We start from the raw sequence: 25,225 nt of genomic DNA on the forward strand, positions 1-25,225 counted from the left end.
GGGGGGGGGTACAGCTAGACTGTCCACCTCATTTGCCACGTTTATACCCAAAAAGATTGGCCGTGTTTGGACAACACAATCTACTGTGTGTTAATAGCCAACTTCACGGATGACTATTAGCATGTCGTGTTCTGAGTACCTCCTAAATAGTCATCCGTGAAGTTGAATATTAACACAGGGTTGACTATTGCCCACCCTCACCCCTTCTCTGCCTGTCCCACCAAATAGCGGCACTCATTCCCATGAGAATCCCCGTTTGTGTCGGGTCCCCCCATGGTCAGGACTCGATGCAAAGGGGATTCTCATGGAACGTGCCGTCCCCGCAATTGGTGTCACCCATGCCCTATTTTACAGGTGGTTGTAAGCATTACAATCCTATCTTGGTTTAATAAACTGGGATATGCATAAACGTTCTGCCTCTATGCTCCATCTTCATACCATTCCTTTCCTCCTCAGTGCACCACAATTAACTTCGGATGTCTTCCATTAATTATAGTTTCCTGTAAATATGGCAGAATCTGCCATACAACATTACAAATATAATACTGTATTTATGATTGTGGACTTCATACTGGTTAGTCATCACAGGTACATAAAATTGAGAAGGTAGAATCCTCTGTTTTACGCTCTAACCACCTGAGGTCTGTAGCAAGTTCAGTTCTTAAGTTCTGAATATTTATGACCAGATTAACTGAACAAGAATGGTACTTACCTTTGGTCCCATGGAGAAGCACGTTTGGGAAAATTCTAGGCTTAGACCTCAGGTCTTGCTTACTGTCCTTGCCTAAAGTCATAGACAGCCAAGTGCCCCCTTGTTTCTACATGGATATCATTCTGAGAGCAAAATGTGCTATATGATCAAAGGCAGCTTTCCCTGATTTGGTGCCTGAGATAGGTTGGGCTAATGAATAGTGATTGGCTTAAGAACAAAGAACCATAGAATCATAGAATAGCAGAGTTGGAAGGGGCCTACAAGGCCATCGAGTCCAACCCCCTGCTCAATGCAGGAATTCACCCTAAAGCATCCCTGACAGATGCTTGTCCAGCTCCGTCTTGAATGCCTCTAGTGTGGGAGAGCCCACAACCTCCCTAGGTAACTGATTCCATTGTCGTACTGCTCTAACAGTCAGGAAGTCTTTCCTGACGTCTAGCTGGAATCTGGCTTCCTTTAACTTGAGCCCATTATTCCGTGTCCTGCACTCTGGGAGGATCAAGAAGAGATCCTGGCCCTCCTCTGTGTGACAACCTTTTAAGTATTTGAAGAGTGCTGTCATGTCTCCCCTCAATCTTCTCTTCTCCAGGCTAAACATGCCCAGTTCTTTCAGTCTCTCTTCATAGGGCTTTGTTTCCAGACCCCTGATCATCCTTTTTGCCCTCCTCTGAACATGCTCCAGCTTGTCTGCATCCTTCTTGTATTGTGGAGGCCAGAACTGGATGCAATACTCTAGATGAGGCTTAACCAGGGCTGAATAGAGAGGAACCAGTACCTCACGTGATTTGGAAGCTATACTTCTATTAATGCAGCCCAAAATAGCATTTGCCTTTCTTGCAGCCATATCGCACTGTTGGCTCATATTCAGCTTGCGATCTACAACAATTCCAAGATCCTTCTTGTTTGTTGTATTGCTGAGCCAAGTATCCCCCATCTTGTAACTGTGCATTTGGTTTCTATTTCCTAAATGTAGAACTTGGCATTTATCCCTATTAAATTTCATTCTGTTGTTTTCAGGCCAGTTCTCAGCCTATCAAGTTCACTTTGATGTTTGCTTCTGTCTTCTGGGGTACTATCTAGCTCACCCAATTTTGTGTCATCTGTAAATTTGATAAGCGTTCCCTGCACCTCCTTGGCCAAAGCAGTCCATTCATGAAGTATCACCCATATTGCATGTGGTGCACTGCATCCTTAACGAACAGTTAAGAAAGCTAGAGTGTTGCTGTTTGTTCCTCATTAAAGTTTCTGATTCAAAGCTGTAGATGGCAAACTTGCTTTGAACCATTCTTGTGGTAAATTGAAGGACTTTATTGCTAGGTCTGAATATACTTTACATGCATTTGACCACTGGGAATACACAGGAGCACTATTCATCTGTAGTTCTTCTCTCAAACAGGCATTGACATTCTGAAGCTGGTAGCAGCTCAAGTTGGAAGCCAATGGAAGGACATCTACCAGTTCCTGTGCAATGCAAGTGAGCGGGAGGTGGCAGCTTTTGCCCATGGGTATTCTGCAGACCATGAAAGGGCTTATGCTGCTTTACAGCACTGGACCATCAGGGGCCCTGAAGCCAGCCTTGCCCAGCTGATCAATGCTCTCCGCCAGCATAGGCGCACGGATGTGGTGGAGAAGATCAGGGGGTTGATGGAAGATACGACACAGGTAATGCATGATACACCAGTTACACTATTTAATGCCACTGTTGCTGTGTGCAGAATAGTCCTTTGCACCAGTTATCTGCATTGTCATTCAGTTTTCAGAGAAATATAGTAAATAGAGGTTTTCCTCAACCACCTCTGGTGGATTTTCACTTACTACTTTGTGTGTGTGAAGAACTCATAAAACCATTTAGAGGTGGGCTTACATTTCCCGTTTGGGGAAGTAATGTGGAGGCAGTTGTGCAGATATTTGCTGGCAAGTTACACTTTGACAAACCCTTGAAACCAGCCATTTAGTATTTGTTGCAAATAATAAGCTTAAGACTTCTACTAATCAAATCATGGGGAAGCTGGAAGAAGTAGGGGAGCAGAAGTTCTCTCTATGATTTTTCCAATGCAGGCTGTCTCTGTAAGGAGGAAACCCCCTTTCTCCTGGGTTTCCACCTTTTGTTTCTCTCCAGTATGCTGTAAGAAATTGGAACAGCTGAAATGATCAATGAAACCATAATGCAGGTTAAGGTTTCTCTCTAAATAATTGGCTGGTATCATCAGGGATTAAGCTGGAAAGTAGATTTTCAGGATCATGTGCAACAGCCTCATATGGAGATTACTTACTATAGTACACATTACTGATAATTCTGGAGTAAAAGAAGAATGCATTATTGGATAACCTGAAGTCAGTAGCAACTGCTGTTCTACTTGCGTAAACTAAAGTAGTCTTTCCTCTATTTGTTAGTGGTAGAAGAAGTAAACTTGTGTTTTGTTTTGTTTTTAAAATTAAAATGACCATGCTACACTTGGACGTTCATAGGTTTTGTTTGCTTAAAATCAGCTGCCTGGAGAGATCTGCCTAGTGGTGGGTTGTTGATCCAAATGCCAGAGAGGCATATGTTTTTCTGTCTGTATGTGCAGACCTTTTTGTATCTGTTCCTCTTTCCTTTATTAAATGCGCTTTGGAAGTGATTGTTTAATATCAAATAAGCATGATGTGCTGTTGTCCAGAATACCGACTATTTACTTTTTGTTGGAAAGCTTTAGTGTTGTATGTGGTCTGAAATTTGGTTTTCCAGAGGTAGTTCAGGATTCTCAGCTGTAACTTTATCATAGCCATCTTCACACCAAGCATGGTTTCTGTTTCCTTTTTTAAATAATTAATAGCCTTGTCTTGCAGTGTTATGTGCTGTACTTCCTGTTCTAATTTTAAGCAGCAGAAAGCTAAGCACCTTCCCCAGCCTTTTCCTCATCACGCAACATACAGCTGTTGTACCTGCATACCATGCTACATGAATTTTGGGTAGTACTCTGCATAGGGCTAACATTAGATGCTATCCTCTGTCAATAAGTTTAATGCTGCATCACTGTAACTAGAATTGCCTCATGTGTATGTTGTGTTTCCATGGGAACTGAGGGCCAAACTACATGTTACCTTTCCTGTGTAGCCTGAGTGCAGGGTTTTGTGTTGTTGTTTTCATGCTAAAATTGCCATTGCAGGGGGCCTAATCCAGGTCAGGACTGCAGTGGGGACCTCATGCTAGGGTCCTCATCTGGACTGGGGCGTCCACATTGTCAATTTTTAAAACAACAACCCTGTACTTGAGTCCAGAACTACATATCAAAGGTGGTGTGAAGTTTGCCATCAGCAAAGTGGCAGAATGTTGTAAAGGCTGTAGATCTCAACTGGTATGTTGAGAGTTAGTGTGGTGTAGTGTTTGCCTCAGAGTCAAGATTTACAATAAATAAAGTAACTTGGCTTTCATTGGTGGTGGGTAGGAAAAGTAATTTCCTAGCTCTTCTGGCTACAAAGATACACTTTCAATGCATTAGCAGTGCCATACAATTAGAGAAAATTTGCATTGGTTAGAGGGAGGGGCTTCCTTGCTTCTCCCCATGACTACCAGAAACAGAATAAATTATGCATAATAGTGTAAATTTACATAATTTATACTACTTGCAAAATTTGAGTTACTTTGGCGCAGAAGTTCATACAGTCCTTGTCTTAGATACTTTGAGTATCGGATGCTTTTCACTAACTCCTCTGGTCATCATATGGAAGCAACAACTCAGTACGTTTTCTGGCTTAGTTCAGTACTCTAAGAGTGAACTACAGCCCAGTGCTGCTCCAGTAGGAAATATATTAAGATATCATTGTCAAATGACCTGGATTTGTCAGCAGGATTTTGTCTCGGCAAACTATCTGAGAGTTGCCAGATAATCATGCAGAATATTCCATTTAGCCCTCATCATTTGGTATCTTCAAAAAGCAAGGGTATTTTACGTTGTTCTCCATTGCTACAGTTTATCTGAGATAATTAAGTCCAAGTGTATAGATATTGTTGCCTGTCTCTTTGGCACTTTTGAAAGCCAACTATGTTGCCTAACAGTCCTCCAGTGTTTTGCTTGCAGTAGATGCACAGTCAGCAGATTTGAGTGGCTTCCCCCCTCCCCGTGTAATTGGGCTTCTGAGAGCTATTACTGAATGCATAACTGAAGGAGACTGGCTGACTGGCTATTTGTGTTTTTGTGAAGAAATACAAAGTTTTTCACTTCTTGGGGATTTTCACTTATTTGTCTTGGTGGTTTTATTTAACATTTTAACCTGATTTTCAGCTAAAACTAAGGGAAGTACTTTAATCACACTGTGTACATCCTCCAGACACTTATCTCCACTATAGGATAGTGTAAGTTGACAGGGGCTCATTCTGACCAACCCCCCTCCCCCAATTTCTTCACCTTCTCATCTCAACTGACAACCCCATTATTCTGTAGTTTTTAAAGCCAGGATCTCTTCTCGATCATCACAGAGTGCAGGACACAGAATAATAGACTCAAGTTACAGGAAGCCGGATTCTGGCTGGACATCAAGAAAAACTTCCTGACTGTTAGAGCAGTATGGCAATGAAATAATTTACCTAGGGAGGTAGTGGGCTGTCCCACCCTAGAGGCCTTCAAGAGGCAGCTGGACAACCATTTGTCAGGGATGCTTTAAGCTGGATTCCTGCATTGGACTCAAAGGCCTTATAAGTCCCTTTTAGCTCAGCTATTCTATGATTCTAAGCCACTGAGAATGGCACTCTTGTTGGAATGTTTCAGCATGGGAATAGGAGCTTTGTAGTGTTATTTGGGGTTCACGGAGAACCTCACACTTTCCCACACTTCTAAATACTTTCGCTGCTGTGCATTGATAAGAGAGGCTTTTTCCAACTTCATGACTATATACTTGCCTATAAAGCTCATCTCCAAATTCTATCAGCCATTAGAGGATCAAGTACCCCCTCCTTCTAGTCCTTTCCTCAACTGTTTTGGTAGTGTGTGTGTGTGTGTGTGTGTTTTATGGCTGTATTGTGTTTATGTATTTGTAAAGCAAACTTATTAATGTTCCATCATGGGGAGCATCCCCTCGGCGTTATTATAAGAAACAGAGAGCATGAAAGACAAGTAATTTTTGCTCAGATCACAGATTATGAGAGGATACAACATGAACAGAACCTCTCAGGAGAAGTTAAACATGAAAATACCCCCCCCCACACACACACACACTCAAATCAAAATGGCAAATATAAACTCAGTCTGATAGAAACTCACTCAGCAGCAGAAACCCTTGTGCAAATAATGGAACTGGTTTGAATATGGAGATGAATGAACTTGGATTAGGAATAATTAACACCTTAAACAATAAACACTGGGACCTTATGGTTTTATCCTGGTTGCGCTTTTTATATTGTATTTTGTAATTGTGTTTTAACCTGTTGGGTGTTTTACTGTGGTTTTAATTTTTGTGAACCGCCCAGAGAGCTTCGGCTATTGGGCAGTATAAAAATGTAATAAATAAATAAATAAATAAATTATGGATTAACTACTGAATTCTATAGAACCTTTCAGGAAGAACCTATTCATTTCTTGATCCGAATGCTATAGTAAACCATTAGATTAGGATCAATTTCTCACACTTGAAAGTAGGGCTGTGCTCCGCTTCTCTTTGGATCGGCAAGCAGAAGCGGATCGGGGTACTTTGCCTCCCCTTAAGGCGGAGGTGAAGAGGATTGGGAGGGGGGAAGCAGAGCGGATCGAGATGAAGGCGGATCCTTCGCCTCAATCCGTTGCTCCAAAAAAAGGTAAGGGGCCTTACCTGGCGCTGCCGCTGCCCGTGAGGTGACGGCGGCAGAGCCAGATAAGGGGGACCTACACTTCCAGGTTGAGCCTGAGGCTCTAGTGAAGCTGGCGACGGGCTGCGACGGTGTGCACAAGGGGGGGGGGTTATCTGGCCCTGCCGCTGCCTATACGGCAATGGCGGTAGAGTCAGGTAAGGGGACAGGGGGAGGGGGGTCTTACCTGGTCCGTCACGGCCCGTCACTGGCTTCACTAGAGCCCGTGGCTCAACCCGGGGCCTATAGTTCCTGGTTGAGCCATGGGCTTTAGTGAGGCTGGTGACGGGCTGCGACGGACCAGGTAAGTGGTGTGTGTGAGGGTTTTTTTTCCTGGTCCTGCCGCCGCCACCGCCAGGTAAGGGAATAGGGGGGAAGGGTCTTACCTGCGTCCGTCCACGGTCCGGCAGCGGCTTCAACTGAGCCCGAGGACTCAGTCCTCGGGCTCAGTTGAAGGCGCTGCCGGACCGCATATGAACGCAGGTAAGGGGGGAGGAGGGAGGGGCGCCTTACCTGGTGCCGCTGCTGCTGCGGAGCTCCGATTCAGATCCGGAGCTCCGCAGCGAAGTGAAGTGGACCACTGGCGGATCAGAGCAGAGCGCAGCAGACCCAATCTGGAAGTTGCGGATTGAGATCTGAAGTGGATTGGGGGGTCCATGCACAGCCCTACTTGAAAGTAATATGGGTATAATCCATAAGGCCAAGAAAGATCCAGAAAGGTCTGAATCATGTTATTTTATATCTTCTTTGAATATGAATAAGATATTTACATAGGTATTTGCCTCTAGACTAAAGAAACATGTAGCAGGCTGTATTCTGGAAGATCAGGCTGTGGTAGGCAGTTCACCTGGAATATGGGAAGAATAATTAATAATATGATAAGTAATTCAAATGGACAACAAATACCTATTTTGTTGATGTTAAAAAGACATTCAGCTGTATTGAGGGCCAAAATAGGCATTACTTTAAATCTATATCTAGCAATTGTCTTACTTTCATTTTTACCCTAGAGTAGGCTCATGGGCCTGATCTGGATCTTAAAACACCCCCAACACCCTATGCTATGTTCTGAATTGTGGCTCCTGTGCCAACTCTAAAGTAAACAAGAAAAAGATGGAACTTAGCTACTTGATACAGATTTGAAGTCATGCCTGTTTTGGTCCTTGTCAGAGCCTTTAAAGAGAAGTTTTATTTGAATTTGGCTTTGGAGAAAGATTCAAGATGTAGATCAATATATATAGTACATTTATTTATTTTATTAACTTTATATCTCTCCCTTCCACCAAAAACAACACTCAAAGTGACTTACAATAGAGATTAAAACAAACTTAATTACAATACAATATAAAAACACAATTTAAAACACAATTTAAAACACAACAATAAAAGAAACAGCATCCAACCAGGGAAAAACCTCTTCAGCAGCAAATATGAACATGTTTAGATTCTAAAACCAAAGGGCATCTTGCTCAGAATCTTGCATTGTTCCCTGTTTGTCCTGTGACATGTAGATTGAATTGTTTTCATTCTCCTGTCCAACCCGCCATCCTTAGCCCTCACCCACCCTATTTTCCTCTTCCATTATTCTCTATGCCAAAGTACTTTCAATTGTTTCAAAACAACATTATATTATTAAATTTCCCGTGTTTGAAAAAGAATGGTGTCTTCTAAGCTGAGAACAGAAATGTTATTTGTGGCTTTACCTTCTGTTCAGTGTTAATTCAAAAATCAGTTCCATTAACTATTTTCTATTATGACTGCAATAGGTTTTGGAATGCCAGGAAACCCTTGTGTGTTGTTTAGACTTCAGGCTGCATTGGACATTCTAAACAAGTCATGACATCAAACCCCATTGCCTTCTCCAAAACTCTCCTCCAAAGCAATACTTAGGAGTGAAAAATCACTTGCTTCTTGAAACGGGTTGATAAACATTTCTTAAGAACGCTGTAATTAAAAGCTATATTTCAGATGTGGTAGGATTAGAGATGTAAAATTTCCAGAAAATTTGAAGTCCCCCCTCGAAAGAAAAATGATTTTTTGGGGGAAAATGGAATAAAAACCGCAATATCAAGCACTTTATACAGGTTGAGAGTCAGTTTGTTACTTTAGAAACATGAAATTATGTACAAGTTGGTTTGGCATAAAATTATCACAATTGGTATATTAAAAGTGTAGTGTATTCAAACACTTACAAATTGAATTTATTTTTTAATTTTTACTCCCCCCCCCTTTTTTTTTTTTTTTTGGTAACAAGCTCCTGAACTGCAAGGGACCTCTTTGGTTTTGCGAGTTCATGAGGAGCAGGAAAAAAACCATTTTTAAAAGAACGGAAGAAGCCATCAACATTAGTAACAAAGAAAATTACTTCTCCGCTAGTCCTCCCCAGTGTCAGGCAGACATAAAGCCCCCATTCCCATAAAAAAGAACTGAAGAAAAAAGGGGGGAACCAAGGTTCGATGAATATGCATGAAATTTCATCAGCCTAATTTTCTGAGCTATCGCTATTAGTTTCAGTCCCTGCTTCAATGGCAGTGCTGCCTCCCAGAGGCAGAAATGCATCTTGCTCTTGCAGTCGAGAGTTGTAGTCTCCATTTGCAACCTAGGACTTGGTTGTCCTCAGTGCACAGAAATTGTAATAATCTGATACTGTACGTAGGTTTTAGAAATCATTTGGAGAAGTAAATATATGAACCGCCCAGAGAGCTTCGGCTATTGGGCGGTATAAAAATGTAATAAATAAATAATAAATAAATAAATTGTCTTAAACATTTATACATCATGCTAAAATAAAACATTCCATAATCCATTTTTTCTTCATTTTTTTTCAATTTTTTGGAAAAAGACAAGGCTTTGGGAAAAAATGGGAAAAAACACTTCCCCCCCCTGCATTTTTCTAGTTTTCTTCAGGGCCTTCACATCTCTAGGTAGGATTAGATTCTGCACAGATGTTACTGTGTTTGAGTGATTGAAATGCTAAGCTAATTTAATGAGATTTGGCAGTAAACTGGGATTTCTCTGAATTTCAAAAATCTAATGCTCTCTAGCTTCTGTAGAAGAAAAACTTATTTTACATCCAGGTTAAAGAGGGTCATTAGGACATATTACTAGGTCAGATTAAGGTTGAAGGCCTTGTCTATATGTGCAGCATAATGAAATAGCAGGGAAGAATCAGATAGCTATCTCTATCTATCTATCTATCTATCTATCTATATCCATATATATACGGTATTAGAATACACACACACATATACATACACACACACACACACACACCTCTTCTGTTGGACACTAGGGACAGATTAAGGGATTATGTTACTGTAGGCGTCCTCCATGTGGCATCCATGGGCCTACCCTCCCAGACCCACCCACCCCTACCAGTGTGCCAAATAGCCCTTGTGACTCCCTCCTCCCACTTCATATTATTATCTTTCTCTCTTCTGTCTGCCATTGCTGGTAGTTTTTACAAGTTCTACCTCCTCCCCTCACTTCTCCTCCCAGTGTCCTGGCTGTGAGCTGCTCTGAGAAGGCGGGACCTGGAGGAAGTGGAGTCCAAGAAGCTCCTGGGCCTTCCCTGCTGTTGCAGCAGCAGAAGCAAGGGAGGCGTGATGGCCAAGAGCTGAGGGAGGGGGGGCATGGTTGAGAGCCGAGGAGGCGGCAGCCGCCGCCAGGCTCTCTCTAAAGGGGACACAGGAGAAGAAACAAGAGAGGGGTTACTGCTGTAAGAGCTTGTAGCTCTGTGAATGCTTTCCGTTGAACCCACTTACAGAACTCCTGTGATTGTGAGCCTTTGCCTTATCCGGCTTTCCAGTCACAGAGCTCTCTAAACATGTTTGATGGAGCATGTTTATGGAGTCCTTTCAGACCTTTGCACTCAATGTGTGAAGGTCTAACTAGCCACCTGGCATCTGGGGATGCTGGGAGCGGGGCTTACATGCAAGCAGGTGAACGCTTGCGTTGGGTTCCTCTGACCATTTAATTGGCGATACGAAGGATTGAACCTGGGACCTTCTGCATGCATTTACTCAGCCTCTGAGCTAGATCTTTTGTTAATTGCAGAGATTTTTTTCTTTTAAATATGGGTGAGGATTCAAAAATTACACCTAGAGTCAGAAGTGGAATATCCGCTTATTACTGTTTCATTTGGGCTGCATGTGTGAAAACAGGCCTATTTTCCATCATTTGTACTAGACAGCCTATAGGAAGATTATACAGAATAAGATCATGGAATCCTAGACTGTATCACTTCAAATTGTGAGTCATATTTTTGAAATTGCCTCTCATGTAAAAAGCTCCCTATCTTTACTAAATTTGACACATGTGGCCATTTACATCCTGCGAAGTGTGCCTGCTCTTTTTGAAGAACAGGTTTTCGGTAGAAAGGATTGTAAAACTGGTGAGTTGCTAGAAAGGAATCTGTTGATTTAGCATAAAATACTGCCCAGAAGGAGAGACATATGGTTTAGAGGTGGATTATATTGGGTTCGTGGAAGGATTTTATTAGCACTAACGTGGGAGCTAATTGCTTTGAGTGAGTGTAAGCAACACTGTCTGCTATCCTTCACCATTCCTGCCCCTCCTCTGCTGTCCTCCTGTGGCCTCTTCCCTTCTGTCAGCTGTAACGCAACTCTCGCCTCCTGCAAGCTTCTGCTGATACAAGCCTAGACAGCTTCTCCACATGTACGGTGTGCTGCTTTCTTTGTAGAAACAACATGGGGCATAATAGGCTTTGCTCCACGGCCCCCAAGCTTTGGACTTTGGTACCTCATTGCTACAATACTGGAAAGCTGTAACTCTGGGTTGCTGTTTAGAAACCTGCTTGTGAGCACATGGGCACAATCAAAATTGGGTTGGCTCTCAGACTGAATGACTTAAGGCTGCATTTTTATTGAAGTCAAGCAGACAGCATATAGCAGCAAAGGAGGCTTTTCTGCATTTATAACAATTTCTATTTTTATTATTTATTAAATTTCTTAGATACCTTTCTAAAAAAAAGACTCAGCATCTTACAACAAAAACTAAAATGTAAAAAATGTAAAACAATTTAGAAAACTCAATAAAATACCACAACTTAATAAAACAACTAAATGAAGAAGCTGATCATAGGACGTCGAATGCTTGGAAATAGAGCGAAATAACCTGGTGCTGAAAAAATGACAATATTGGCCCCAAGCAAACTTCTCTGGGGAGGACATTCTGCAATCAGGGGGTCCCTACTGGAATCTCCCTTGTTGCAATCTCCCAAAGCGCATTGGAAGGAAAGGTGGTCTGCTATTGATCATAGCGTATAGGTAGGTTCAAGAGAGGCACTCTGTTAGGTATTGCAATCCTGAGCCATGTAAGGCTTTATACGTAAAACCAGCACCTTGAATTGGGCTCGGAAACATACAGGCAGCCAGTGCAAGTGGACCAGAATCAATGTTGGCCACCACATTTTGCACAAGTTGTAGTTTCTGAACCATCTTCAAAGACAGCTCCATGTAGAGCACATTGTAGTAACCAGGAGGTTACCTTGAGTAATCTAACCTGGAGCATAGACCTCTGAAACAAGGTTATCCATGTTCAGGTAGGGGCATAGTTGAGCCATCTGCTGAAGATGGTAAAAAAAATGCTCTGTGCCACTGAGGCCCAAGTCACTGATGGCTCAGAGAGAACCCCCAAACTATGAACCTGTTTATTCAAGGGAGTGCATCCCCATCCAGAACAGGATGAATGCCATCCATCTGGTCAGAAGAACCACCTACTAACAGCATCTCAGTTTTGTTTGGATTGAGTTTCAGTTTATTAGTCCTCATCCAGTCCATTGTCATACCTAGGCACTGATCTAGCATATCCCCAGCCTCACCTGGTGAAGAAGAAGAAAAAGAGAAGTAGAGCTGTGTGTCATCAGCATATTGATGACAATACATTCCTAAACTAAATCTGACCCCAGTCAACAGTTTCATGTAGATGTTAAATTACATGGAAGACAACACTAACCCCTGCTTAACCCCATACTGTAGAATCCAAGGGGCTGAGCTTGCAATATCCCCCAAGCTCTACCTTTTGGAGCTGACAACCCAAATAGGAGTGAAACCACTGCAATGCAATAACCTCCATGCCCAGCTCAGACATTGTCCCGAGAAGGATACCATGGTCGATGGTATTGAAAGCTGCTGAGAGATCAAGGAGAATCAACAGGGTCCCACTTCCTTTCTCCCTCATCTGACATTGATCATCTTACAGGATGACCAAGGCTGTTTTCATACCATCCCCCTAGCCTGAATCCTGACTGAAATGGATCCAGAAATGGATGTCATAAAGGGCATCTGGACTGGTTGGCAACCATCCTCTCAAGGACTTTGCCCAGGAACGAAACAGTCACCACAGGCCTAACCTTGTTGAGATCTTCAGTGTTGACGTAAGATTTCTTCAGGAGTGGTCTCACCACTCAGGCAGTCTGGAACACCCCACCCACTCTTGTAAAGGAAGCATTATTCACTTTCCTGGCCCAGCTGGCTATTCCCTCCCTGCCAGATTTAATAAACCACAGGGGGTAAAGGATCCAATATGGAAGTGGTCATATGACGCTTTGACACTTTGTCAATGTCCTTGAGCTTTACCAGCTGCAACCCACTGAACAGAACTGGACAAGGCTGTGCTCTGAATTCACCTGCTATTACAATGAATGTTTTATCTAGAAACGTCACAGTAAGCGTCTGATGGTTCTGCAACCACCTTCGGGCCAGCATATAATAAGCCTTGAACAATGGTTCAGTTGCGTCCATCGGGAGGGAGTTTTTCTCTGTTTCCTCCCGTTTTTCATAGCTCTCAGCTCCAGGGTATTCCATGGGACCATATGAGCTCTACTAATCAGAGGGTTCTTAGGAGCAATCATGTCAACCACCTTTGAATGATTGCAAAGGCTTGATCTGTTTTGGGGTGAGGAGTGGGTTGTTCGTGCCTCCCTGTTTTCAGTTAAGGGTACTGCTGCCACACTAGAAGGCAATAGGTTTGTGGAAGGGACCACTTTTAAAAATATAGGTGCAATAGCTCAGTAGCACAACACATTGCTTCTGGAGGGATAGTGCCATCCTCTGGAGCAGTGCAGGCAATGCCAAATTAATTACTTTTCCAGAGGAAGGGGCGAGATGGCTGGTCAGTTTTTTAAAAACTTTATCTACTTATTATTTTGGGCTTCTCCATCTTCATTTGTGCCAAAGCCACCCAGGGGCAGCATGTTTTCCTCCTGACATAGGGCAATATCCAACTCTGCTTCAGTGCCTCCACTAATTGTGTTGCATGAGTGGAAACCATCTCTGGCACCACAGGAAGCTAGTGCTTCCTGGGGCCATCCCAGAAATGAGTTGAAACACTCATTTCCTGGACTCTGTACAGCACCATGCACATTGATGGTGCTATATAAATAAATAAATTAATAATAATAATAATAATAATAATAATAATAATAATAGGACAGATCAATAGAGTTCCCTTCTGTGAGCTCTGCTAACGAGATAGGAGTGTTTCAATTCCTTTCTAGTTTCTTTAGGAAGCGCTTAGCTTCCCATTGCCCTGGTGATGGATACTGCCCTCTGCAAACAGCGCAGAGGAAACCTCCAAGGATGCAGCAACACTATAGGCCCAAATCCCTTCCACAACCACACAGGTAGGCAGGGGATACTGAGCACTTGGCGGAGCAGACACCCACGTACAGTATGGTTGAGAAGTGCTGGAGGAGGTAGCCCTGAGGGGCAAGAAAAACGGAGCCCAGTTTTGGTGCCAAAGGTGAGCAGCGCCTTCTTTGAATTCTACATCCAGTAGAAAAACTGGCTGCGTACAAACAAAGCAAGGCCCCTCCCTCAATACACCAGGAGACGAGACTCCAGCCCAGCCCACTCGTGAGTATGGTAGTTATCGCCTGAAGAGGGAGTTTTAAACAATGTCATCTGCAGGCTCAATTTCATCCTTTCATCCCATTCTGGTGCATTTGTTGGCAAGTCTCCATTATATGTAGTCAAGTATAAACAACGCCCAAGAGTTCAAAAGGGAAAGCGAAGAACATGGTGGCTATGAAACATCAACATCCAAACAGCTGTTCTGTTGAAAACGGGTCCTCCCTCTTCCCTCCCTTTGCATGTGGGAGCTGCATGCGCACCGTTGAGTTCACTTGAGTTTTCAGGCATTCTTACATGAATGCTGCTTTGTGCAAATTGTGAATTGAATGAGCTGGCTGAGCGCTGTGTCTGTGTGTCTGTTTATTCCCTGTTTTGCTTTCCAGAGCCCTTCTCTCTCCCCCTCCCCTTCTTAAAGCAAAGCACTGAGTGAGTCAGCATCCAGTCCTGACTGTAATAAATGGCTCTTGATGTCAGTGTAGCTTGGCAGTTTACTGATATGTACAGAAGGACTCCTGAAAGATTCCTTGCCTTAGTGGGGCCTAACCACTGTTTCTAGCGTCAGTAATGGGAAATAATTCACAACGTTCTTTTACATTTTCATTACACTGTACCCACTTCTTTTAAAACACATAGACAATTGTATTTCTTTCAAAAGAAGGGTGTTATTTGGTAGGTAATATGGTAGATAACATGTCTATTGAAATTGCACTAACAAATTACAATATCTGTTTGTGTAAATGAATCTGAATGACAGAGCCTATACAAGAAACAGGTCTTTGCAAAGCACATATACTATAATTCTCAAATTACTATACCACTTTTTAAAATTAAAACGGCTTTTCCATTTAACAGAATTCACATCATGGCCCCAAACATTCATTTAAACCTCCCCCCAAATATATTTGTTTTCACACTTCAGTAGGATTTCCAAAGTAACATATTCTAGGATCTCACTAGAGGAAACCTATAGGGATGAGTGGCTAGGGTTGCACTCCCCCTGAAGCAGCAGGTTTGTAGCTGCCTTTGAAGACGGTTCGGAAGCTGTAGCTTGTACAAAATGCAGCAGCCAGATTGATAACTGGAACCAGAAGGTTCAAACATGTAAGATTGATTCTGGCCCACTTGCATTGGCTGCCTATATGTTTCCGAGCCCAATTCAAGGTGCTGGTTTTAACCTATAAAGCCTTACATGGATTGGGACTACCATACCTGTTGGAACGCCTCTCCCGACATGAACCTACCCGTACACTGCGCTCAACATCTAAGGTCCTCCTACGAGTGCCTACTCAGTGGGCCTTCTCAGGGCCTTCTCAGTGGTGGCCCCCCAATTATGGAATGATCTCCCTGACGAGGCTTGCCTGGCACCAACGTTGTTATCTTTTTGGCACCAGGTCAAGACTTTTCTCTTCTCCAAGGCATTTTAACAGCATTTAACAGCATATGCTGAGTTTTTAACTGACCTGAGAATAGTTGTTTTAAATGGATATTGTTGTTTTTATGCTTTGGGGTTTTTAAAATGTTGTATATCTGTTTTTAATGTTTATTGTTTTTAACTTTTGTAAACCACCCAGAGAGCTTTGGCTATGAGGTGGTATATACAATAAATAAACTAACGGCTCCACCTCCATAAAAAGAACAAATGACTACTTGTAGATTTTCTGTCTGTGATATCTGCAGCCCAGTCAGCATCTACATACTCTATCAGCTTGGGATTGTCAGTTGCTGGCAGTTTTAGTTTTAGGTGTGCAGTTACATTTAGGTACCTCTCCAACCTCTTTACTGCATTCCAGTCACTTTTGGTTAGGAAGTTGGTTTTTCTGCACAAAATTCCCACAGCTGCAGCTATGTCTGGCCATGTCACGGTGCTTATATACAGAAGCTTTCCTGAATGCATCTGCTGCCGCCGCATTTCATTTTCCTGTGTGTGTGTGTGTGTGTGTGTGTGTGTGTGTGTGTGTTAGTGGGCTGCCTGTTACTGAAGCAGCCTGTGTACACAAGCACACACAATTGTGAGGGCAAAGCAGCACATAAAGAACATAAGATAAGATGGCTTTATAAGGTCTTTTATATTCAAAATGAAACACCGCAGCAGCAGACGCATTCAGGCTGTGCGTGGCAGGGGGCGAGATGGGAGAGTGGTGGGACCAGCACTACCAGTAGGCAGGCAGGCTGTCTCTCCCGCAGTGGAACTTATCAGGCGCCCTTCTTGGCTGGGGCCGCAGCAGCAGGCAGAGGTGCCTGATTCTGCCACTACTGTATGCGCAGGTCACTTTCTCAGGCCGGGCAAAGTGACCCGTTGGTAGAGGAAGGTGGAAGCAGCAGTGCCCTGGAAGTAGAAGGAGGAGTATCACTATCTCCTTCTCTAGTGGTTGATGGGAGCCTGCTGAGGAACTTTATGCCAGACATACTGGAGGTTCTCAGCGTGGTTGAGGGTCAAGCGGAGGAGATCCTCCAGGCTGTGTGTAAGGTGCAGCAGCAGGCAGAGCCTCTCTCTCCACTATCCAACCCCTCTTCCACTCTTATTTCTGCTCCTGTGGTGACACCTGAGAGTATAGGCAGGCCAACTGTGTCACCACAGAAGCGACAGACCAGCATGGTGTGGGACCACTTTGAGATGGGAGCGGATCCTTGCTTTGCTGTGTGTCGCCATTGTGAGGCAAGTCTGAGCAAGGGTAAAATGCCAGGGCACTTCAGTACCAGCAGCCTGTGCCTGCATCTAACAAGGCAGCACCAGTCCATCTTGCTCGGGGCAGATGCAGGCACTTCCTGCCAGATGTGTGGGAAGTGGTGACAAGGCTGATGCAATCCTGCATCAGCCTTGCATCAGTGGTGACAAGGCTGATCCATCCTGCAAGTCTCTCGTGCAGGATGGAGGCCATCTACAAAGACAGGGTGTACATGTTGGCCACCATGTGTGTGTGCATGTGTCTGATAGGGCATTTGTGCTGTTTTAAAGTTTGCTTTACAAAAATACTCTGAAGAGATGCCAACACAAAAACACTTGCCATGTTCTGTGAATATAGTCCCTATACTACAGAATTTGGGGAGGAGAGCATCTCAAAAGACTCTTCCTCAGCTTCGAGCAAGAGTCCGGTGGGTGAGTGTAGTTTTTCCTCATAAGACGGCTTTAGTAAGGTGTCATCAAGGTCAAGACAGCATGCACTGGTGGCAAGGGAACAGACGGGAGAAGTGCTATTTGAAGGTGACACAGAGGATAAGCTAGAGCTTTTTGTATAGCGCTATCTCTTCACATCTGTCCGATTTCCCTCTTCAAACTCTTCCAAGTGCATCTTGCTCCTGGAAAGTGGAAACTGAATCATTTCAGAAAGTGACTTTAAGATCACAATGGAGGCCAAATGATGCTGTTTCCTGGCTTGTGTGTGTGTGTTTGTTTGTGTGTGTGTGTTTTTCTTAATGTCTCCCTGCTCTACTTCTGCTCTCCAGACTAAGTAAGGGAGGTCCTACATTGAAAGCCTTTCTTTCAGCCAAAGTGCTTCCCAGTAACCCGCTGCCATCTTGGCTCAAGATGTGCCAGGAGACTCCACCACCGTGAGCCAAGATAGACAATCCCCGCCTCACTGGGAGGCACTTCCTTAGGGCTCTTTCTATTATTATTATTATTATTATTATTACTACTACTACTACTACTACTACTATTATTACTATTTCCATCATCATATTATGATTTAATACTGGCAGTTATAAAAGACTTTATAATGCAGTCTTATCTTATAATGTTGCTTTTCCCTCACAGTTGTGTGTGCTTGTGTACACAGCCTGCTTCAGTAACACAGGCAGCCCACCAACACACACACACACACACACACAGAAGGATATTTGGAAAGAAGAGCAGAAAGAAATAATGAACACACTGACAAAGAAAGAGAGGGTTTTACAAAGGAAGGAAAGGACGCCTGGCTGGAACAAGGGGGGGGGGGGGGAAGAAAACAAACACACACATACACTCAACAACAGGAACAAACTAAAGTTTTACTTAATATAATCTAAAGAGAAGAAGAAAAGAAATGCAAGAGAGAGAGAGAGAGAACTGGGAAAGGAACACCAAAGCAAAACTCCACCAAAATCTACCACCCCCCACAGAGCTCCAAACTCACACTCTGTCTCACCAACCCCACAGTGAGAGAATGAGAAAAATCTCTTCTGATCTCTCCCTCCTTAAGCCCTCCTCCACCATTGCAATTGGTGGCTGCTGGAAACTTGAGCAGGATTGGGGGGATACAGTGGTGGTGTGATCACTAATCAGCATGATTGGGAGATGAAGCTGTCAATCAGCACCCGCAAATACTTTCCCCCCTTCCCTTTTTAAAGTTTTTTTTTTTTAATTAATTACAACAAAACCGTCTGAAAATTTACACACATGACTTAACACAAAGGTGGTGCAGACGCGAGAATTTTGGATTCTGGGACCACGAGCTATGCTACTTGGAAGATGGACTGCTGGCAAGGGATGGGTTGCACTTCACAAGGGCTGGAAAGAGTGTGTTCAGCCACAGCATGAAGAACTTGATCAGGAGGGCTTTAAACTGTAACCTATGGGGGTGGGAGATGTAAACTTCGAGGAGATGTAAACTCCTCGAAGGCAACAATGGATGAAGGCCAATGCACCACAGTACAGAGAACAGCTCCAGTAGTGCCCAAAAGTAGTGTCCGCAACAATGTAAGAATAAAACAAGACTATAAAACAAATGGTCTTCGATGACTATATACTCATGCCCAGAGCATGGGAAACAAACAGAATGAACTTGAACTCTTATTACATGAAGGCAAATACAACTTGATAGGTATAACTGAAACTTGGTGGGATGACTCCCATGACTGGAATATAGCAATTGAAGGCTATAACTTGTTCAAAAAGAACAGAAGAAATAGAAAGGGAGGCGGAGTTGTACTGTATGTTAAAAATACCTATCCCTGCACAGAAATACAGGTGGATGAGGCTGGGAGCACCATCGAGAGCATCTGGATTAAAATAAATGGGGCAAGGAATAAAAAGAACATGATAATTGGAGTCTACTACCGACCATCCAATCAAGGAGAAGACGAGGATGAAACCTTTGAGAAACAAATTGCCAGTGTTTCAAGGAAGTGTGATGTAGTAGTGATGGGGGACTTTAATTACCCTGATATCTGTTGGAAGACCAAGGCCACAGCTAGACCTAAGGTTTATCCTGGGATCATCCAGGGTTCGCCCCTGCCTGAGCACTGGATCCCCTGTGTGGAACCTAGGTGAACAGGTTTGACCCCTGGACGATCCAGGGATAAACCTTAGGTCTAGCTATGGCCCAATACTGCCAAAAGCGGCCCTTCCAAGAAATTCCTGACATGTGTGGGTGATAACTTCCTCCTACAGAAAGTGGAGGAAGGAACTAGAGGATTGGCAATCCTTGACTTGATATTGACCTATAGGGATGACTTAGTGGATAAAATGGCAGTTACGGGAACTCTGGGGGGAAGTGACCATGTCATACTTGAATTCTTGATTATAAAGGAAGCAAAAGCTGAGTGTAGCCATACACGTACTCTGGATTTTAGGAAAGCTGATTTTAATAAACTCAGAACTATGATAAGTAAGGTCCCATAGCAAGTGAGCCTATCAAGAAAAGGAGTGCAAGATGGGTGGGAGTATTTAAAAAAAAATTTTAAAGGCACAATTACAAATAATTCCAACAAGGGAAAAAAAATAGAAGATAACAGAAGAAACCAATGTGGCTCCACAAAAATCTTAGCGATGACCTGAAAACAAAAAAGGATACATATAGGAAGTGGAAGGAAGGCCAGGCTACAAAAGAAGAGTACAGACAGGAGGCACAGAAGTGCCAAAATGGCGTCAGGAAGGCTAAAGCTGAGAATGAGCTGAGATTTGTGAGAGATGCTAAAAGCAATAAAAAGGCCTTCTTCAGATACGTGGGTAGTAAAAGACAGAGGAAAAAAATGGTGGTTCAACTGTTTAATGAGGATGGCAAATTGATATCAGATGACAAAGAAAAGGCTGAAGTGCTCAATTCCTACTTTGCTTCAGTCTTCTCCCAAAAGCGGGTTTATGACCTCCCTGGAAAAAGTGAAGCAGAAGTTGAGGGGGCAGGATTGCCATTTGAGATTAATAAGCAAATGGTCAAGGAACACCTACTTTCTTTGAGTGAGTTCAAATCTTCAGGGCCTGATGAACTGCATCCTAGAGTAATGAAGGAGCTAGCAGAAGAACTCGCAGAACCGCTGTTGATTATCTTTGTTAAATCATGGAAGACGGGTGAGGTGCCGGACGACTGGAGGAGGGCTAATGTTGTGCCTATCTTCAAAAAGGGCAAAAAGGAGGAACCTGGGAACTACAGACCAGTCAGTCTGACATCCATCCCTGGGAAATTTTTGGAGCAGATTATAAAGAAGTCAATCTGTAAGCACCTTGAAAACAATGCAGTGATTACTAGAAGCCAACATGGATTTGTCATTAACAAATCGTGTCAGACTAATTTGAACTCATTTTTTGATCAGGTAACCTCCCTTGTGGACTGCTGTGGACGTAATATATCTCAACTTCAGCAAAGCTTTTGACAAAGTGCCCCATGATATTCTGATTAACAAACTAGCTAAAAGTGAGCTAGATGGAACAACTATTAGGTGAATTCACAGTTGGCTACAGAATCGGACTCAAAGAGTACTTATCAACAGTATCTTCTCAAACTGAGGGGAGGTAACGAGTGGGGTACTGCAGGGCTCAATCCTGGGCCCAGTGCTCTTCATCATTTTTGTTAACGATTTGGACAAGGAAGTGCAGGGAATTCTTATCAGATTTGCAGATGACACAAAATTGGGTGGGATAGCTAATACCCTGAAGACAGAAATAAACTTCAAAGTGATTTTGATAGGCTGGAGTGCTGGGCTGAAAACAACAGAATGAAATTTAATAGGGATAAATGCCAAGTTCTACATCTAGGAAATAGAAACCAAATGCACAGTTACAAGATGGCGGATACTTGGCTCAGCAATACAACAAGCGAGAAGGATCTTGGAATTGTTGTAGATCACAAGCTGAATATGAGCCAACAGTGCGATATGGCTGCAAGAAAGGCAAATGCTATTTTGGGCTGCATTAATAGAAGTATAGCTTCCAAATCGCGTGAGGTACTGGTTCCTCTCTACTAGGCCCTGGTTAGGCCTCATCTAGAGTATTGTGTCCAGTTCTGGGCACCACACTTCAAGAAGGACACATACAAGCTGGAGCGTGTTCAGAGGAAGGCAACCAGGATGATCAAGGGTCTGGAAACAAAGCCCTATGAAGAGAGACTGAAAGAACTGGGCATGTTTAGCCTGGAGAAGATAAGATTGAGGGGAGACATGATAGCACTCTTGTAGGCCCCTTCCAGCTCTGCTATTCTAAGAAATACTTAAAAGGTTGTCACACAGAGGAGGGCCAGGATCTCTTCTCGATCCTCCCAGAGTGCACGACACGGAATAACGGGCTGAAGTCACAGTAAGTCAGATTCCAGCTGGACATCAGGAAAAACTTCCTGACTGTTAGAGCAGTACGACAATGGAGCCAGTTACTTAGGGAGGTTGTGGGCTCTCCCACACTAGAGGCCTTGAAGATGCAGCTGGACAACTATCTGTCAAGTATGCTGTAGGGGTGGATTTCTGCATTGAGCAGGGAGTTGGACTCGATGGCCTTTTAGGCCCCTTCCAACTCTACTACTCTATGATTCTACGAAGCAATCTCTAAGTTCCCCAAGTTTCATGTTTTTATCTTTTAAAAAAAATTGTATGTGTTTATAAATCACAATGAAACCCCCTATGGGGGGGGGGAATCACGGTTTTGACCTAAAATGGCGTCTGAATCGATCCGAATTGATTTAGAAATGTCCGATCTGCTCCAGACCGATTTGGAGACCCCGCAAACTGCCTTAGATCTGTAATTCGGGGGTCCAAATCACCCCAATATGCTTCGGATTCAGAATTCTGATCCGAGGCGTTGCACAGCCCTAGTTTGATGTTCTATTCCTTCTCGCTTTGGATATTCCATCACATTCTTCCCTGTGTACTCACCTACGTTGTCTGTCCAGATCACTTGTGGCTTCCTCTGGAATCTGTTGCTAACCATTGCCACATATGTTTTAATCCTTTCCAGTACTTGACTTTTCTCTCTGATTAGATATATGACTATGTAATTTATTTATTTATTTATTTATTTATTGCATTTTTATACCACCCAACAGCCGAAGCTCCCTGGGTGGTCCACAAAAACTAAAACCATTCAAAGTATAAAACAAACAGTATAAAAACATGATATAAATTACACATTAAAACTGATTAAAAACATACCATATATGATTAAAACATCTTTAAAACATTAAACCATCTTGAAAACATTCTAAAATTTCACTGGATAGGCCTGCTGGAATAGATACGTTTTTATTGCTTTTTTAAATTCTAAAAGACGGTCAAGTTGACAAATTTCCTCCAGCAGTCCATTCCACAGTCTGGGAGCAGCAGAAGAGAAGGTCCTCTGGGTAATACCCGTCAGCCTAGTTTTGGTTGACTGAAGTAGATTCTTCTCAGAGGACCTGAGTGTGGGGGGCGGATTGTACGGGAGAAGGCGATCCCGCAGGTAGCCTGGACCCAAACCATGTGGGGCTTTAAAGGTAATAACCAACACAATCTACTTCATCTATAAAGGTTACTATGTATCTGTTTCCTCCTGGTGCTTGTTTTATAGGTCCACAAACATCACTATGAATCAATTCCAGGGGGTGCTTGGTTTCTCTCACACAGTGCTTGTTAAAGCTAGGTCGTGTTGCTTTCTCTTTAACAAGGTATATACATTTCCCCTGATTGGCACATGGTGTCAATCAGTATACCCTTTGTTAGACTTCCTTTTCTTAAGTTGGGAAATGACATCATAATCTCTGTACCCAAATCTCCTGTTTTTCACATTTGTTGTGAGAACATTGTTTTGCAATTCTAGCATACCCTTTTTGATTGTTAAAACCATATGTATCTTCTATTACAGATAGAATATCTTCTATTACAGATAGCAGGGAAACCGGGCCTCACAGCGCGCTAAGGCCTCGTCTAGCAAGGCCCTTAGAGTTTGAGTTATTCAGTGTGACTTTAAAACCTGCATGCTGTGGATTCTTTTATACTTTCCCTTTTTGTGAAAAATTTCTTCGTGTTTTCCTCTGTAGTTTTTTGGGATGCTGCCTTTGTTCAGAAAAGTACTTGTTGCAATCTTTTTTGAAATGACTAGGACTTCCACAGATAAAACAATTTGAATTTTTATTGTCTTTCACTCTGTATGCTAACTGCATTGGTGACACAGTCCAATTTTCACGCTTTCCTTCACTCTCTTCTGTGATCTGATTTAAAACATATTTTAAAGATAAATTCTCCCTTGCTTCAATTACATTAATTAAAAGTCCATAAGAATCTGGCTATAAGAAAAAGAGGCTACTAGCTCTGGTGCTAAGAAATGTCAAAAAACATTTCTTTGTTTTTATCCAAAATATAAAAAATTTAAAATGTTCAAAACAAGTTTCAATCAAACTTGTACAACGCTTAACGTTCCGGATCCGGAGATCCTTCGTCAGGAGCTATAAGACATTCAAAAATAAGTCATATTACATTGTAAACAAGTTCATCCAACTTATTTATTTATTTATTTATTATATTTTTTATACCGCCCAATAGCCGAAGCTCTCAGGGCGGTTCACAAAAATTAAAACCATAATAAAACAACCAACAGTTTAAAAACACAAATACAAAATTCAGTATAAAAAGCACAACCAGGATTAAACCACGCAGCAAAAATTGATAAAAGATTATACAGAGGTAGAGCAGTAAAATTTAAATTTAAGTTAAAATTAAGTGTTAAAATACTGAGAGAATAAAAAGGTCTTCAGCTGGCGACGAAAAGCGTACAGTGTAGGTGCTAGACGGACCTCTCTGGGGAGCTCATTCCACAGCTGGGGTGCCACAGCGGAGAAAGCCCTCCTCCTAGTAGCCACCTGCCTCACTTCCTTTGGCAGGGGCTCACAGAGAAGGGCCCCTGTAGATGATCTTAAGGTCCAGGCAGGTACATATGGGAGGAGGCATTCCTTCAAATAACCTGGCCCCAAACTGTTTAGGGCTTTGAATGTCCACTTTAATAATTTAATTATTAAAATTAAATAAAAGAAACAACACTCATAGTCTAATACAATATATATGGACCTTTACACTAAGTTTTACTGGTCTAACCTACTCATGATATAATCAACTTAACCATTTGTATTAGAGGAAGCGCTCATAGCTTACTGAGTTTGTATTTTTTTATTATTACAGCAAATGTAGTTATTTATATTAACTCGGCACTCTCCTCCACTCCCTAAATCTGTTCCTGGCTATATAGTCATAAATAACTTCTTTTATTTATCTTTTAACACTCTACCTCTCATTTTCATTATTGTCTGTTATGTTTCAGGACCACATTTCTCATCTAAACCGGTAAGAGCTAGTAGCCTCTTTTTCTTATAGCCTTTTTGTGCTGCTTTTTCCTTCTTTTTCCTCATCCATAAGAATCTGAGACTTGCTAGAATTATAGGAATGATATCTTCATCTATTAAGTCTTTCCCTGCTCCTCGCAATTCCTCAACAGTGTTTAAAATCCCCTTTATATGAGTCTGTATATCTGCTACTTCTGTGAGTCTTGCTATATATAATTTCCTCTGTAAATAAACTTTACTTCTCAGACCATCTTTAACATGTAAATCCTTCAAGCTGCTCCACATAGCTGAGGCGGTTTCCCCCCTCCTAATATGAACAAGCTGGCTGTCTTCCACAGAGAGGGAA

At 42.6% G+C, this 25,225-nt stretch overlaps 1 protein-coding gene across 1 annotated transcript in view; it reads left to right on the forward strand.

Annotated features, from left to right (window-relative positions):
- TNFRSF21 (TNF receptor superfamily member 21) overlaps window positions 1–25,225 on the forward strand; it is a 64,640-nt gene that overhangs the window by 25,227 nt on the left and 14,188 nt on the right. Inside the window, exon 4 of the mRNA XM_063115914.1 lies at window positions 2,109–2,374. Coding sequence (XP_062971984.1) covers window positions 2,109–2,374 — 266 coding nt within the window. The remainder of the gene's footprint in view (window positions 1–2,108; window positions 2,375–25,225) is intronic.

Source organism: Elgaria multicarinata, chromosome 2, assembly GCF_023053635.1.
Source record: "Elgaria multicarinata webbii isolate HBS135686 ecotype San Diego chromosome 2, rElgMul1.1.pri, whole genome shotgun sequence".
NCBI lineage: Eukaryota > Metazoa > Chordata > Lepidosauria > Squamata > Anguidae > Elgaria > Elgaria multicarinata.